Genomic DNA, 13,000 nt, shown 5'->3' on the forward strand with positions numbered 1-13,000 from the left:
ATTTTTATTGCTCTTGCCTAACCCAAGTTCACAATGATTTTCTCCCATGTTTCATTCTAGAAGCTTTAGAATTTTAGCTTTTACATTTTGGTCTCTTCCATTTTGAGATAATTATTTTTGCATATGGTATGAGATACGGATTATGGGTTCTTTTTTTGCATATGGACATCCGATTATTTCAGCATCATTTTGAAAAGACTACCCTTTTCCCTTTGGTTGAAAATTAACTGGCCATATATATGAGGGTCTATTTCTACAGTGTTTCATTGACCTATGTGTATACTTACCAGTTCTACAATGTCTTGATGATTGTTTCCTTTATGGTAAGTTTTGAAGTCAGGCAGCATAGGTCTTTCAACTTTGTTCTTTTTAAAAAGTGTTTGGCTATTTTAGGTACTCTGCATTTCTATATAAATTTTTGGGTCAATTTGCCAATTTCTATAGCAAAAGCCTGTAGGGACTTTGATAGGGGATGGGTTAAATCTGCAGATCAATTTGGGAAGAACTGACATTTTAACAATACTGAGCTTTCTAATTCTCATTATTTGGGTCTTTAATTTTGCTCAGCACTGTTTTGCAGTTTTTGGTGTGCAAGTATTATAGTTCTTTTATTATATTTATTCCTAAGTATTTTTGATGCTATTCTGAATAGAATTATTATTTTTATTTGAATTTCACTATTTCATTGCTCATTGCTAGTCCCTGGAAATACAACTGATTTTTGTACACTGAGCTTGTATTCTAAGACTTTGTTAACTCATATATTAGTTCAGGGAGCTTTTATGCAGATTTCTTGGTGTTTTCTACTTAAAGGATACATTATCTATGAACGTCTTCCTTTCCAATCGGAAGACTTTTAATGACTTTTTCTTGCCTTACAGCACAGGACAGGAACCTCAGTTAAAATGCTGAGTAGAAATGGTGAAGAGAAACATTCTTGCCTTGTTCCTAATCTTAGCAGGAAGGCGTTCAGTTTTTCATCATAAGTATGATGTTAATTATAGATGCCTTTTATCAGGTTAAGGAAGTTCCCTTCTATCCTTACTTGGGTAAGAGTTACTGTGAATGGAAGCTGGATTTTGTCAAATGCTTTTTTTTTTTCTTTCTATAGAAATGATCATGTGGTTTTTTTTTTTTGTCTTTTATTATACTACATTAACAGATTTTCAGACGGTAAGCCAGCCTTCCCTTCCTGGGGTAAACCCCACTTAGAGTGTATAATCTTTTTTATATGTTGCTGGATTTGTATGCTAATATTTTGTAAGAAGTTTTATATTGATGTCCATGGGGGATACTGGCTTGTAGTTTTCATTCCTTGTGACATCTCTGTCTTGCTCTGGTATCAGAGTAATACTGTCTTTCTAAAAATAAGTTTAGAAGTGTTCCCTCCTACTATTATTTTCTGAAAGTAGTCATGGAAGATTGGTATTATTTTTCTCCTTAAACGTTTGACAGAACTTAACCATTGAAACTATCTGGACCTGGACTTTGGGGGGAAAACTTTTAATAACTTATTCAGTATGTTTACTTGATATAGCCTATTCTGATTTTCTGTTTCTTCTTGAGCCAGTTTTGGTAATTTGAGTTTTTCTAGATTATGTCCCATATCATCTAAGATGTGTAATTTATTGGGATAAAGTTGTTCACAATATTCCGTTACACTTATTTTAATCTCTGTAGTATCTATAGTGATGCATCCTCCTTCATTCCTGTCTCTTTTTCCCCCCTCCTTGGTCTAGCTAAAACTTTATCTTTTTTTTTTTTTAAAGCTTTCCAAAGAACCAACTTTTAGTTTCATCAGTTCTTTGATATTGTTTTCCTATTATCTATTTCATGGATTTCTACTCTGATCTTTATTATTTCCTTCTTTCTACTTATTTTGGGTTTGGTTAGCTCTTCCTTTCTCTACCTTTTTAAGGTGGAAGATGATATTATTGATGTTAGACCTGAGCCATAAATATTCCTCTAAGCACTGCTTTAACTGCATCCCACACATTTTCTTTTATTTTCATTCATTTCAAAACATTAAACTTCCCTGCAGTGCCTTCTTTGACCCATGTGTCTTTAGAAATGTATTATTTAATTTCCAAATATTTTGGGGTTCCCAGATTCCTTTCTGTTACTGATGGATGTTTAATTTAATTCTACTATGGTCAGCCAACATACTTTATATTACTGTAATCCATCAGAATTTATTGAATCTTATTTTATTCACCTAACGTATGGTCTGTTCTGAAGAAGTTCCATGTGCACTTGAGAAAAATGTGTATTTTGCTGCTGTTTTGTGGAGTGTATATATTGACTAGATCAAATACACTGTGTTGTTCAAGTCTTCTGTATCCTTACTGATTGTCTCTAGCTCTATCAATTACTGTAAGAGGTGTGTTGAAATCTCCAACTGTAATTGTTGAATTGTCTGGCAATTTTTGTTTTCTGTATTTTGAGCCTCTGTGGTTAAGTACAAATACATTTAAAATTGTTACATTGGGCCATTACATTTTAATTGTTGGAGAAGTAGGAATTTTCATTATGACTTCCAGGGTGAAATTCATGTTCTTGACCTTGAAGAATTTATGAAAGAATTTATGAAAGAACATTACTCAACCCAATTCCTCTGCTTTTTGTTTGTGATACAGAATTTGTCACTTTTTAAAAAATATACTCAAACCTATAAATAATTTCCTTATAAATTTCTCCTCTCACTTTTTTGCTTTTAAAGTCTTTTAGGCATGCAGATATTAGTTGAATATGTACTTTTTTTCACCCACCAACATTTTACTGATGAGTTAGCCTTTTCTCGACACATTTAAGACTATCTTTATCATATACTACATTGCTATACATAAATCTTCTGTTTTGGTGTGGATACTATACTGAATTTAATTACTATGGCTTTGTAAGTACACTTTTCTCTGTGCCCTACCATACCTTTGTTTCTTTTCAAAACTCACTGCTATTCTTTTGTATTTATTATTCAATGTGAGTTTTAGAATTAGTTGAACAAATTCTACAACATATTTTGGGGGATTATATCAAATTAATAAATTAATTTTAACATGGGGAATGATCTTTATAACTTTTAGTGGAATTTTACTATGTTTTCTTCATATATATTTTAAGTCATTTTTTCTTGATATCACAAATAGGATTTTTTCCTATTATATTTTTAACTGATTATTTCTCAGGTATGGGATTAATACCCTTTACCCATTAAGGAGGTGCTCTTCTTAAGTTTGCTTAGTTTTATGATTTTTTTTCCAAACCAGAAAATATATTAAATTCTATCAAATGCCTTCAAAGAATCAGTTTATATATATATATATATATATATATATATATATTTTCTCTTTTAGTCTTTTAATGACAGATTTTGTAAAGTTGAACCACTATTGCAATCTTGGGATAAAACTCACTTATTTGTGTTACATTCTTTTTTCTGTATTGGTAGATTTGACAAATTAGTCTTCTGTAGTTCAGTTTTAATATCTGTAAATTAGGGATAACAGCATCTACAAAGTAGGGTTTTTGTGAGCACCCACTGAATTAAAATACTTAGAATAGTGCTTGGCACATGGTATGCTTTGTGGATATGTGTGTATAAATTCATAGATTTATTTTTGTTTAAATATAGTTGTTTAACTTCTTCCTCTCATGTACTTTATTTGGGTGTATTTTGTCATCCTTTTTTCATGCCTCTTGAGATGATAGCCTAATTCATTTATTTCAGTCTACAGTTACAAATTTCTCCTTGTCTGTATCCTGTAAATTTTAATAAATATAATGCTTTCATTGCCTGGTTCTAAAAAAACTGTAATTTGTATTTTGACTTGCTCTTTAGCTTAAGTTGCTTTAAAATATATTTAAGTTTTCAAAATTTTATTTTTAACTTTCTAGATATGTGCATTTTTGTTGTTGTAAACTTCAGGTTGTATTTTAAATAACAAGTGTGGCCTGTATGCTAGTAATTAAAAAAAAAGATGGCAGTTTCCTTTGTGCCTTAATAAACTGGCACTTTTATGATGGTTCCATGTGTACTTGTTGGGTACCAAGTATGAAAGCTTACTAATTCCATATTCTTTCTTTATTTTTTGGCCTATTTGATTTGCTGGTTTTTATACAACTATGGATCTGTCCATTTTTCCTTGTATTTCTATCAGATTTGTTTTATGTACTGCATAAGGTTCATAACTTATTTTCATGGCCAACTATTGAAATACTGGTAAGTTTCTTTTAAAGCTTTCAATTCTGTTTGTCTCATTAACATTACTATACCTAATTTCTTGTTACTACTCATGTGACAGTTACCTCTGTGTGAGGTATGATTCTAGAGAATAGTGTCTAGTTGGATTTTTAATCCATTCTGAGTTTTGTGCTTCACACTAAATCTGGACTTACTCTGGCCATTTATTTTGTACTGTCTTTGTCTTTTTGTTGCCTTTCTTCCTGTAGTGGATGTGTTCCTTTACCAGTATAGCATTGCCCTGTTTTCCTGGCCATATTGGCAAATCTCCCAGATCTTCCTTGGTAAAACGTATGGTTTGGATGAACTTGACTCCTGTCCACGCTTAGTTCCAGGCCTGACTCCTTCAGGAGTTAGTTCAGGGACTGGACCTAAACCAAGCCAGTTAGAGCCAACACAAATCCTGGGCTTTTGCTGGATCTGGTGGGAAAGGGGTTTTTGCTTTTATTAGAACCTGAAGCTCTTAGGTGATCATCTTGCCACCACATATTAAAAACTAGCTGGAGAGTGAAAGAATGAAAGAAAAGCATTATGAAGGAGATAAAGTCTGTCTCTAAAGTCAGTAATACCCCTAGACTTTCCAGTTCTATAAGCCAATAATTTCTTTTTTGCTTTGCTTTTTTTCCCTTATGCCAATTGGAGGTAAAATTCCTTCTCACCAAAAGAAAACTGATTAGCACACTTGTCTTTTGGTAGGTTGAGTTTTCTTTATACAAAATTTTCCCAGTTAATAGTCTTGTCTTTGGACCTTAAAATTTTAAGATGTACTTTAACTCTAGTCATTGTTAGAAAAATGTACGTTTATCAGTGTACGCTCCACTCTAATACAGTCATAGCATATTATCTTGACCGTCTTTTACACTCCCTGTTAATAGTATTTATAGTCAATACTTACCTAGTTCCAAGAATAAATTTTTATTAATTTTGTTGCTCATGATTGCTTCTTGCATCCCACTAATCCTCTAGGATCTGTTTACCTTCTTGCTGAAGAATATCCTTTAATATTTCTTTTAGAGACAGTCTGTGGGTGGTAAACATTTTACATCTCTGAATGCCTGAAAATGTCTTTATTTGCTTCACACTTAAATAGGAACAGAATTCAAGGTTCAAAGTTATTTTCTTTGCAGTATGTCAATGAAATGCTCCATTTCTTTTTGTTTTTACTTTATGGGTAATTCTTTTTTTCCCCTCTCTGGTAGCTTTTCAGTTCTCTGTTTCTTATGTTCTGAAATTTCACTCTAGCGCAGGGATTGGGAAACTACAATCTATGGACCACGTCTGTCTCACCACCTGTTTTTGGTACAGCCCATGAGCTAAGAATAGTTTTACCTTTCTAAATTTGGGGGAAAAAAATCAAAAGAAGACTATTCCATGACACGTGAAAATGATCTGAAGTTAGTATCTCAGTGTCTGTTATTAAAATTTTATTGGAACATAGCCACATTCATTTGCTTACATATTATCTATGGCTACGTTCACACAACAATGGCAGAGCTAAGTTATTGTGACAGAGAACTGCAAAGTCTGAAATATTTACTACCTGGCCAGAAAAAAAATGTGCTAATTCCTGTTTCTGTGTTTGTTTTTATTTGTTTAAACAATAAAAATTCTGGGAATTTTCTGGATATCATTTCTACTGGTTTCTTTAAGGACTTCTTATTCCTGTATCACAATCAATATTCCAAATCAAAAACTTTTCAGATGTATCCATTTTATTATTCAGCCCAATGATTGTGTTTCTTCACTGAAATTTTTTTCTTTTCATTTCCAAAATACTGGCCAGTCTTGCTTCAAAAGTATAATATTCTCTTCTGTCTCTAAAAATAGTAAATATACCCATTTTGATGTCTTGTTCTGATTGCTGTACTGAGTCTCCTTCCAAGGTTGAAAGTTCTTCCATTTGTTGAATATTTTACTGGTCAACTGTTTGATATTTGTCCTCTTTACTACATAGTAGAGAACAGACTCTTGCCTCTGTGTACACTGGCTGCTTGGGAGGGAGCAATATCGGATGGCTCGTGTTTTCCATGAGAATGAGGGGACACATGGCCCATGTTGCTCCAAGATCCCATACTCGCTGCTTTTGTCTTTCCTTTAGGGGTAGGACGGGATGGATAGGGTTCGACATGCCTGGATGCTTCTTTTGGTTTCTGTCTTGCTCTTGGTTTTAGTCAAACTAAGGTATGGATCACCCTAAGTGCTGCTCCCTTTATCTGTGGCAAACTGCATGCTCCTGCACAGAACCTAAGCTCTGGCTCCCTCTTCAATCTGATTCCAGCTGCTTTCCCTCTTTCAGTCCACTAAAAGTTTCTCTTCTTATTAAGTGGTGTGCTTGTTCTTATTTTTCTATGGTATGGAAGGCAGAAAACTACAGGGTGCCTTGTTTACCTCCTTGAAATGAGAAGCTAGTCTGTACTATTGTTATTTTTTAGAAGTCCACTGAAGTTTTATTTGTGGCCTGATGCATATTTTATAAATGACCCGTGGTCTATAAACCACAAAGGTATCTATTTTCAGGGACTATTTTTACTATGACTATAAATAATAGGTTTCAGTTTCTCCCTTTTGTCTTTTCAGAGTTTTTGCTTCAAAAATTAATGTTATCAGGACAGTTTTTTGGGGGGGGAGTGTTCAGTCTTTTTATATTCAACTTTTGTTGTCATTCCATAATTGGATCCTTTTCCTTTTAATAAGTGAATTTGTTCCATTTACATTCACTGATCTAAAAGTATTTGTCTTATTCTGTCATCTTAATTTATGCTGTATGGTCTGTGTTTTTCTTTATTGTGTGTACACGTTTTCTGATTAAATGAATTAGAGTATTGAGAATCTGGCTTTGGTGTTTCAAGTGTTTATTTTAATTAAACCTTCAGCGTACCAGCTTTAGAGGACAGCTGTTGAGTCCCTGTTTATAAAACTCACACATATATTTTTTTTCTCCCTTCGAATTCTCAATTTTAAATTGTTATTTCTAGGCTGTTATACATGTATTTCTTCCCCCCTCTCTACATCCCACTTTTAGTTATATTATTTTTTCCAGAATATTCTGTTATGCTCTCTATCCTTTTATATTTATCTATCCTCTAAACTCAATTTAGAGGCATTGAATACTATCATTTCTTTTCCAGCACAGGTGCTCCATTTCTGGGCTCTTTATTTTGGTTCACCTCTTGGTTTTATGATTATGTCCTTTGTAAAGAAGAGATCACAAGTGCTATATTCTTTCCACTTCTTACATGTTTGAAAATATCCATTTGTGTTTTCATGTTTGAATGTCATCTTGGGTTGGTATAAAATTTGGGGGGCATAGAATTTCTTTCTCTGAGACAAAGTTGAACTATTGTTTCATGATCTTCCAGTATTCATTTTTACTGTGGCAGTATCTGAGGCAAGGCTGATTTTTTTTCCCCTCTTGTCTGGTAACTTGCATTTTTTAAACATGGAAAAAGCCTCCAAAGTAAACTTTTATTTATCTTTGAATTCTGTTAAATTCACCACACATCTACGGGGTCAGTCATTATCAGTATTTCCTGGATATGGTGTGACTTCTGACCTTTCAGATTCAGGTCCTCTTTTATTTCAAAAAAGCTCTTCTATTATCTTTGAATATTTTTTTTCTATTTCATTTGCTCTGTTGTCTAAGACATATAAGGTAGATCCTTTTTGTTTTCCTTATATATACCTAATTTTCTTTCTGAGACTTTATTTTGTTCTTTTCTATTCAGTTTTACTTGATCTTTCAAAGTCTTCTTTTACATCCCTATTTTTTCTTCGATAGCCAAGAAGTATACATCCACAAAGTGGTTTTTAATGGTTACATGGGATTGCACTGTGTACATGTAGGGCAATTTTGCTAATCCGATACTAAGATTGCCTCCAGTTTTCACTATTATAACATCTACACATGTTCTTTTTTTAAATAAGACTAAAAATTTGTTTTTGTTTTTGGAGGGGGAGGGAATTAAGTTTGTTTGTTTTTTAATGGAGGCACTGGGGATTGAACCCAAGACTTTATGCATGCTAAGCGTGTGTGCTACCACTGAGCTATACCCTCCCCCTTACAAATGTTCTTAACAGTAGTGATATTGCTTTGTAAAGTTAGTAACCTCACCCCAATTCCTACTAATGAAACTCAGTGCCCAAACACTTTAAATATATCACACCTGTGAATCCACTTGCCTTTCTTCTTCTGATGCAGTCAGACTTAAGATAATCAATGAATGATGAATGATTTTAAGGGTTTTCTACAGGTCTTTGATCCCAGTTTTGTGGCTAAGCATATTAGGGAAATCTCTGGATTAAAAAGTGGTTTGGTGGTGGCTTCTTCAGTACTCTCAGAAAAGACACTTAGGACTTAACGGTAGGGGTGAAAATGGTACAGTCTCTAAGGAGGACTAGTTGACATTATCTGCTGAGCTGGGTGTTTCTGTTTATCCCTCTAGAGCTACTCTTCCCCTAGCTCTAAGCCCCAGGAGGCTGACCCAAATGGACCACACCATTGTGCTCTCGTGTCTTCTGGTTGGAAGCCAATGGGGAGCACATACAGGATACTGAAGGATACAAGGACAATGAAACTGGCTATTTGTTCTAGTAGCTGTCTCTCAGCTGGGTTGCCACACGTTGGCTAAATCCTGAACTGCAGATCATAAGCCCTGTCATGTGACCCTCTCCATACAGCTACTCTCTCTGTGTTCTGGGGATGGTTTCATCTCCCTGTCCTTTTGGGCTTACGGAGGGAAATGGTTCCCCACCATTGCTAGTTTGGGTGTCTGCATCATTTCTCGTTGGTTTCTCCAAAGTCCTCCTATGTCTTTGCAAGTTTGCTATCTGTTTGCTATACTTCTAGAAATTTATCCCACATTTGCATAAAATGACACATATATAAGATTATTCTGTATTTCACTAATAGTGAAATTAGAAATATAATGTCCATGAACAGAGGAATGCAAAATAATGGTATAACTATACAGTGGAATATTATGCAGCTATAAAAACTTACCACATTAATTGAATATATTAATGGAATAATCTCCAATTTATTGGTTTGTTTTTCCCTCCAACTTTCAGTTATTCTTTTATTAATTTTTTTCATTCATGCAGGGCCCCCAAAATATTTGTGATGCCTCATTTATACCTAAGTGATTATTAAAAACAAGTATTTGGTTCACCATATTGTTCTCCCAACCTTTGTTGTTGTGGTTTTCAGCTTTATTGAAGTTTGATACAAAAAAACTGTGCCCATTTAATGAATTCATCTTGATGAATTCAGACATATGCATGCATCTGTAATATCATTTCCACAACCAAGGCACTAAACTTAGCCACTACCTCCAAACATTTCTTTGTGTTCTTTTTTTTCTTTTGTAGGAACACTTAACATGAGCTCTATCTTTTTAACATATTTTAAAGTGCATGATACCATATTTTAACCATAGGTACTATACTGTATAGCACGTCTCTAGGACTTATTCAGCTTGTATAACATAAACTTTACAAAAGTGGAAAAAGCAGGGAACCAAACAATGAGTCTGCTACCATATGTGTAAGAGAAAAAAGAAGTTAAAAGAATGTATATGTGCACTTGGTTTTACATATATACTCACATGTATGTGTGTGTGTGAGGAGAGAGGATGTGGGGCAGAGAGGGAGAGAGTGCCTCTGGAAGGGCTCACAGGAGAATGGTAACAGTGGCTGCTTCTGGGGAGAACTGAGTGGTAGGAAGCCAACTATTTATTTGAATATTAAATCAAATGCATATACTGCCTATTCAGAAAACGCGTCACATTAATAACAAGGACTGAGAACCTGAGAAACAGTGACCAAGGAAGAACTAGAGGAGCTGCTACAGGAACCGCTAGAAGATGATGATAAGAGCCAGCGAATTCGAAAGTCACTGAGATGTTCTAGGCAGTAAAAGTCATGGGCAGTTAAATTTCTTACCACGGTCCCTTTATGGAATTTTACCTTATTATAAATCTTCTGTAAAAGTCACTTCCTGTACAGGGTTGAATGACAATACCATGTATGATACAGATTTGTTTTAAACATGATCATCTTTACTATTTGAAAGTAGTTCTTTGAGCTTCCTCCTGTATTTACAGGGTTTCCCAACATCCCTAACAAAGTAGAATGACTGCACAATGATCTTAGTTTCCAATGAAAGGTCCAACTCCATTCAAGGAAATGGGACATGAGAAGGCTTTTCAGGAAATTAGTGAAGGAGGGAAGAGAAGACTGCTGGGGAAAACATTCATTCAATTAAAGCTGGTTCAAGTCACTCATTTTTATGATATTCAAAAATGACAAAGATAGGAAAGGATTACAAGCTTGATTATTTAAGGTGGTCCTAATACCCCCTATAAGGTTACCCCTGTTAAAAAAGCTGTGCAAGACACAGGGAGACTCACCCTTCCTGGAACTGTGCTTGGGCAGACTCCTCCGCTACAAGGGTCTCATATTCCTCAGCAGCAAACCTGTCCCAGTCGGAGGGCTCAGGACCGTCGTTCTCAACGTCCTGATTGGGAAGAGGTCAGTCACAGGAAACAAAAATAATCAGAGACAGAGAATTGGAGATAGGTCATCACAAATGTTTTAACATCACTGAAGAAACCCCACCTGAAAGATGTTTCATTTAAACAAGTTAAAAGAAGTGCTAAAGTGATTTTCTGCACTTTCTACACTTTGAATCACAAAATTGTAAGGAATGGTTACAGCGAGACGGCTTAGGTTTAGACTCCAGCCTTGTAATCAGAGACTTCTCTGGCCCCTTCTCTCTGGCACTTTGCACAGCAGCTATCTGGAGTGACTTGTGGTTTGCATATATACCTGAAATGTACTGTCCCTTCCTCTGGCAAACCTTTACTGCTTCTTTCAAAGCCAGCTCAGATACCACGTCATCTGTGTTCTCTTCCTGGAAACAGCCCTTCTCCCCCCAGTCATTTCCTTCACTCCACTGTAGATGCTTGGTTGCCACCTTTTGCTCTTTTTTTCATCTCTCTCTGTACCCATCTTTTTCATCTCTGTATAACCAGTGTCTTCCACACACTGCCTGGAATTTGCTGAGCACTTTCTAATAATCTTTGCAGATCAGAGCAAATATTGATAATTACCACCTCTCAGAAAGAAAAGAAAAATTTAAAGGTGAAAAATTTAAAATATTTAACAAATAAAATTGAAGGGGGCAAAAGGGCATATGTATTTTCTTTTCCTTCTACAATATAGGCAGCATCTTGGATTTTATGTTCCAGGTAAAACGATGTTTTTTCATGACGAAGTTGAGTCAGCACTGCTATAGGACATCAAGTTAGTTATGACACGAAGAATGCAAGTGCCTAAATATTGACCGCACAGTGTGTTAATTACTATATTTAATCTATTTTAAGAACTCCATCTTTTTAACATCTCTGAAATTGGTATGTATCTTAGACTTAAAATTGGCAATGTTTTTTTTTTCTTGCTTAAAGGTATATAAAATAATGGGATATATTAAACTCAATGAAATATAACACTGACTTTAGGCTAGCAATAATGCACCTTGATATGCTCCAAGGTCAGGTGCAGAGTACTTATTAGAAGCCGATCTTTGTATTCTTACTACTATTTAGGTCAAAGTTATGCAACACGTGGAAGGCAAAAGACTGAAAAAGTTTCCTGTAGTTTTACTCCTATAGGACTCAACTGCAACAGTTCTTTTCTATCTACACAGTTTTTACTTTTTAAACAGAGGAATAGACAGAGAAGTGGTGATATTCCACTTTTTGTTTGTTCGTGTTTTGGACATGGATTATATGTCCAGGTTTTCTGAGAGTCCCACAGATTTTCGTGGATGAGGAAGGGAGCTCACCTCTCTTCAGCAGTAGAATGACTTCAAACTGGTAGTCATGTACAGTGATCATTAACACCTGAAACAGTGTTACATTATCTGAAGGTTGTCTATCCAGGAGAGCACCTAGTTCTCATTATAATGGGGAAAGCTGTTTACCATGTCATCTCAGAATGGTGCAGTTAAGTCAAAACCAATACACTTTCTAATACAGATGTGCCTATTGACCTAGATTTTAAAAGTCAGAAAGACAAATATTTCAAAACTTTTCTTGTAACTAGTTTCTGATGTATATGGAAGTACACAGACCCTACAGTTCACTGAATGATAGGCAAACACAGGTCACCTAAACCTGAGGATTCGCTCTGGGAAGAGATGTGCTCTAGGTCCTTTTCTCTCTCTTCTCAGTGTGTGATGGAACTCTTTAAATACCAAGGCTCCTACACACAGAGACCATGACTGTTGCACAGAACCCCGATGCTGCAGCCCTCAAACAGAAGTTAAAATTACACTGGTACCTTCTGGACTGCAAAGGGATCTCTCTGTTCATGGTCTAAGTATTTCTCCAGGTTAAAGAAAGTGTCATAGAAGATGTGAGCCATCCTGCATCTCTTCAGGTCTCGCAGAGTTATTCTGCCTGTGAAAGAACAAAGCTGGTAAATTTCAAGAGCTGTTTTGGCAAGTGGAAAACTTCTACTCAAGTTTAAAAGTATATGCATATGCTTATTTTATTATAAAAATCCCATTTCTTTTTTTTGAGGTAAAATTCACATAACATAAAGTCCACCATTTTAACCATTTTAAAGGGTATTAATTTATTGGCTTTTAGTACATTCACAGTGTTGTGTAACCATCACCACTATCGTGTCCCATAGCATTTTTCTTCGCCCCAAAAGGAAACTGTACCCATCAGGCAGTCCCACTCCATCTCCCCTTCC

The 13,000-nt window shown here is 35.1% G+C and overlaps 1 protein-coding gene across 6 annotated transcripts in view; it reads right to left on the reverse strand.

The window, feature by feature from the left end:
• PPP2R3A (protein phosphatase 2 regulatory subunit B''alpha) overlaps nucleotides 1–13,000 on the reverse strand; it is a 148,370-nt gene that overhangs the window by 12,610 nt on the left and 122,760 nt on the right. For 5 of the 6 annotated variants that reach the window (XM_032488015.1, XM_032487996.1, XM_032488003.1 and 2 more), the window contains 2 exons: nucleotides 12,581–12,699; nucleotides 10,648–10,754 (listed from right to left, as the gene is read on the reverse strand). In XM_032488015.1, coding sequence (XP_032343906.1) covers nucleotides 10,648–10,754; nucleotides 12,581–12,699 — 226 coding nt within the window. Of the gene's footprint in view, nucleotides 1–1,060; nucleotides 5,322–10,647; nucleotides 10,755–12,580; nucleotides 12,700–13,000 lie in introns of those variants that run through there. The other variant, XM_032488007.1, reaches the window with a different exon arrangement.

The sequence above is a fragment of the Camelus ferus genome, chromosome 1 (genome assembly GCF_009834535.1).
Source record: "Camelus ferus isolate YT-003-E chromosome 1, BCGSAC_Cfer_1.0, whole genome shotgun sequence".
NCBI lineage: Eukaryota > Metazoa > Chordata > Mammalia > Artiodactyla > Camelidae > Camelus > Camelus ferus.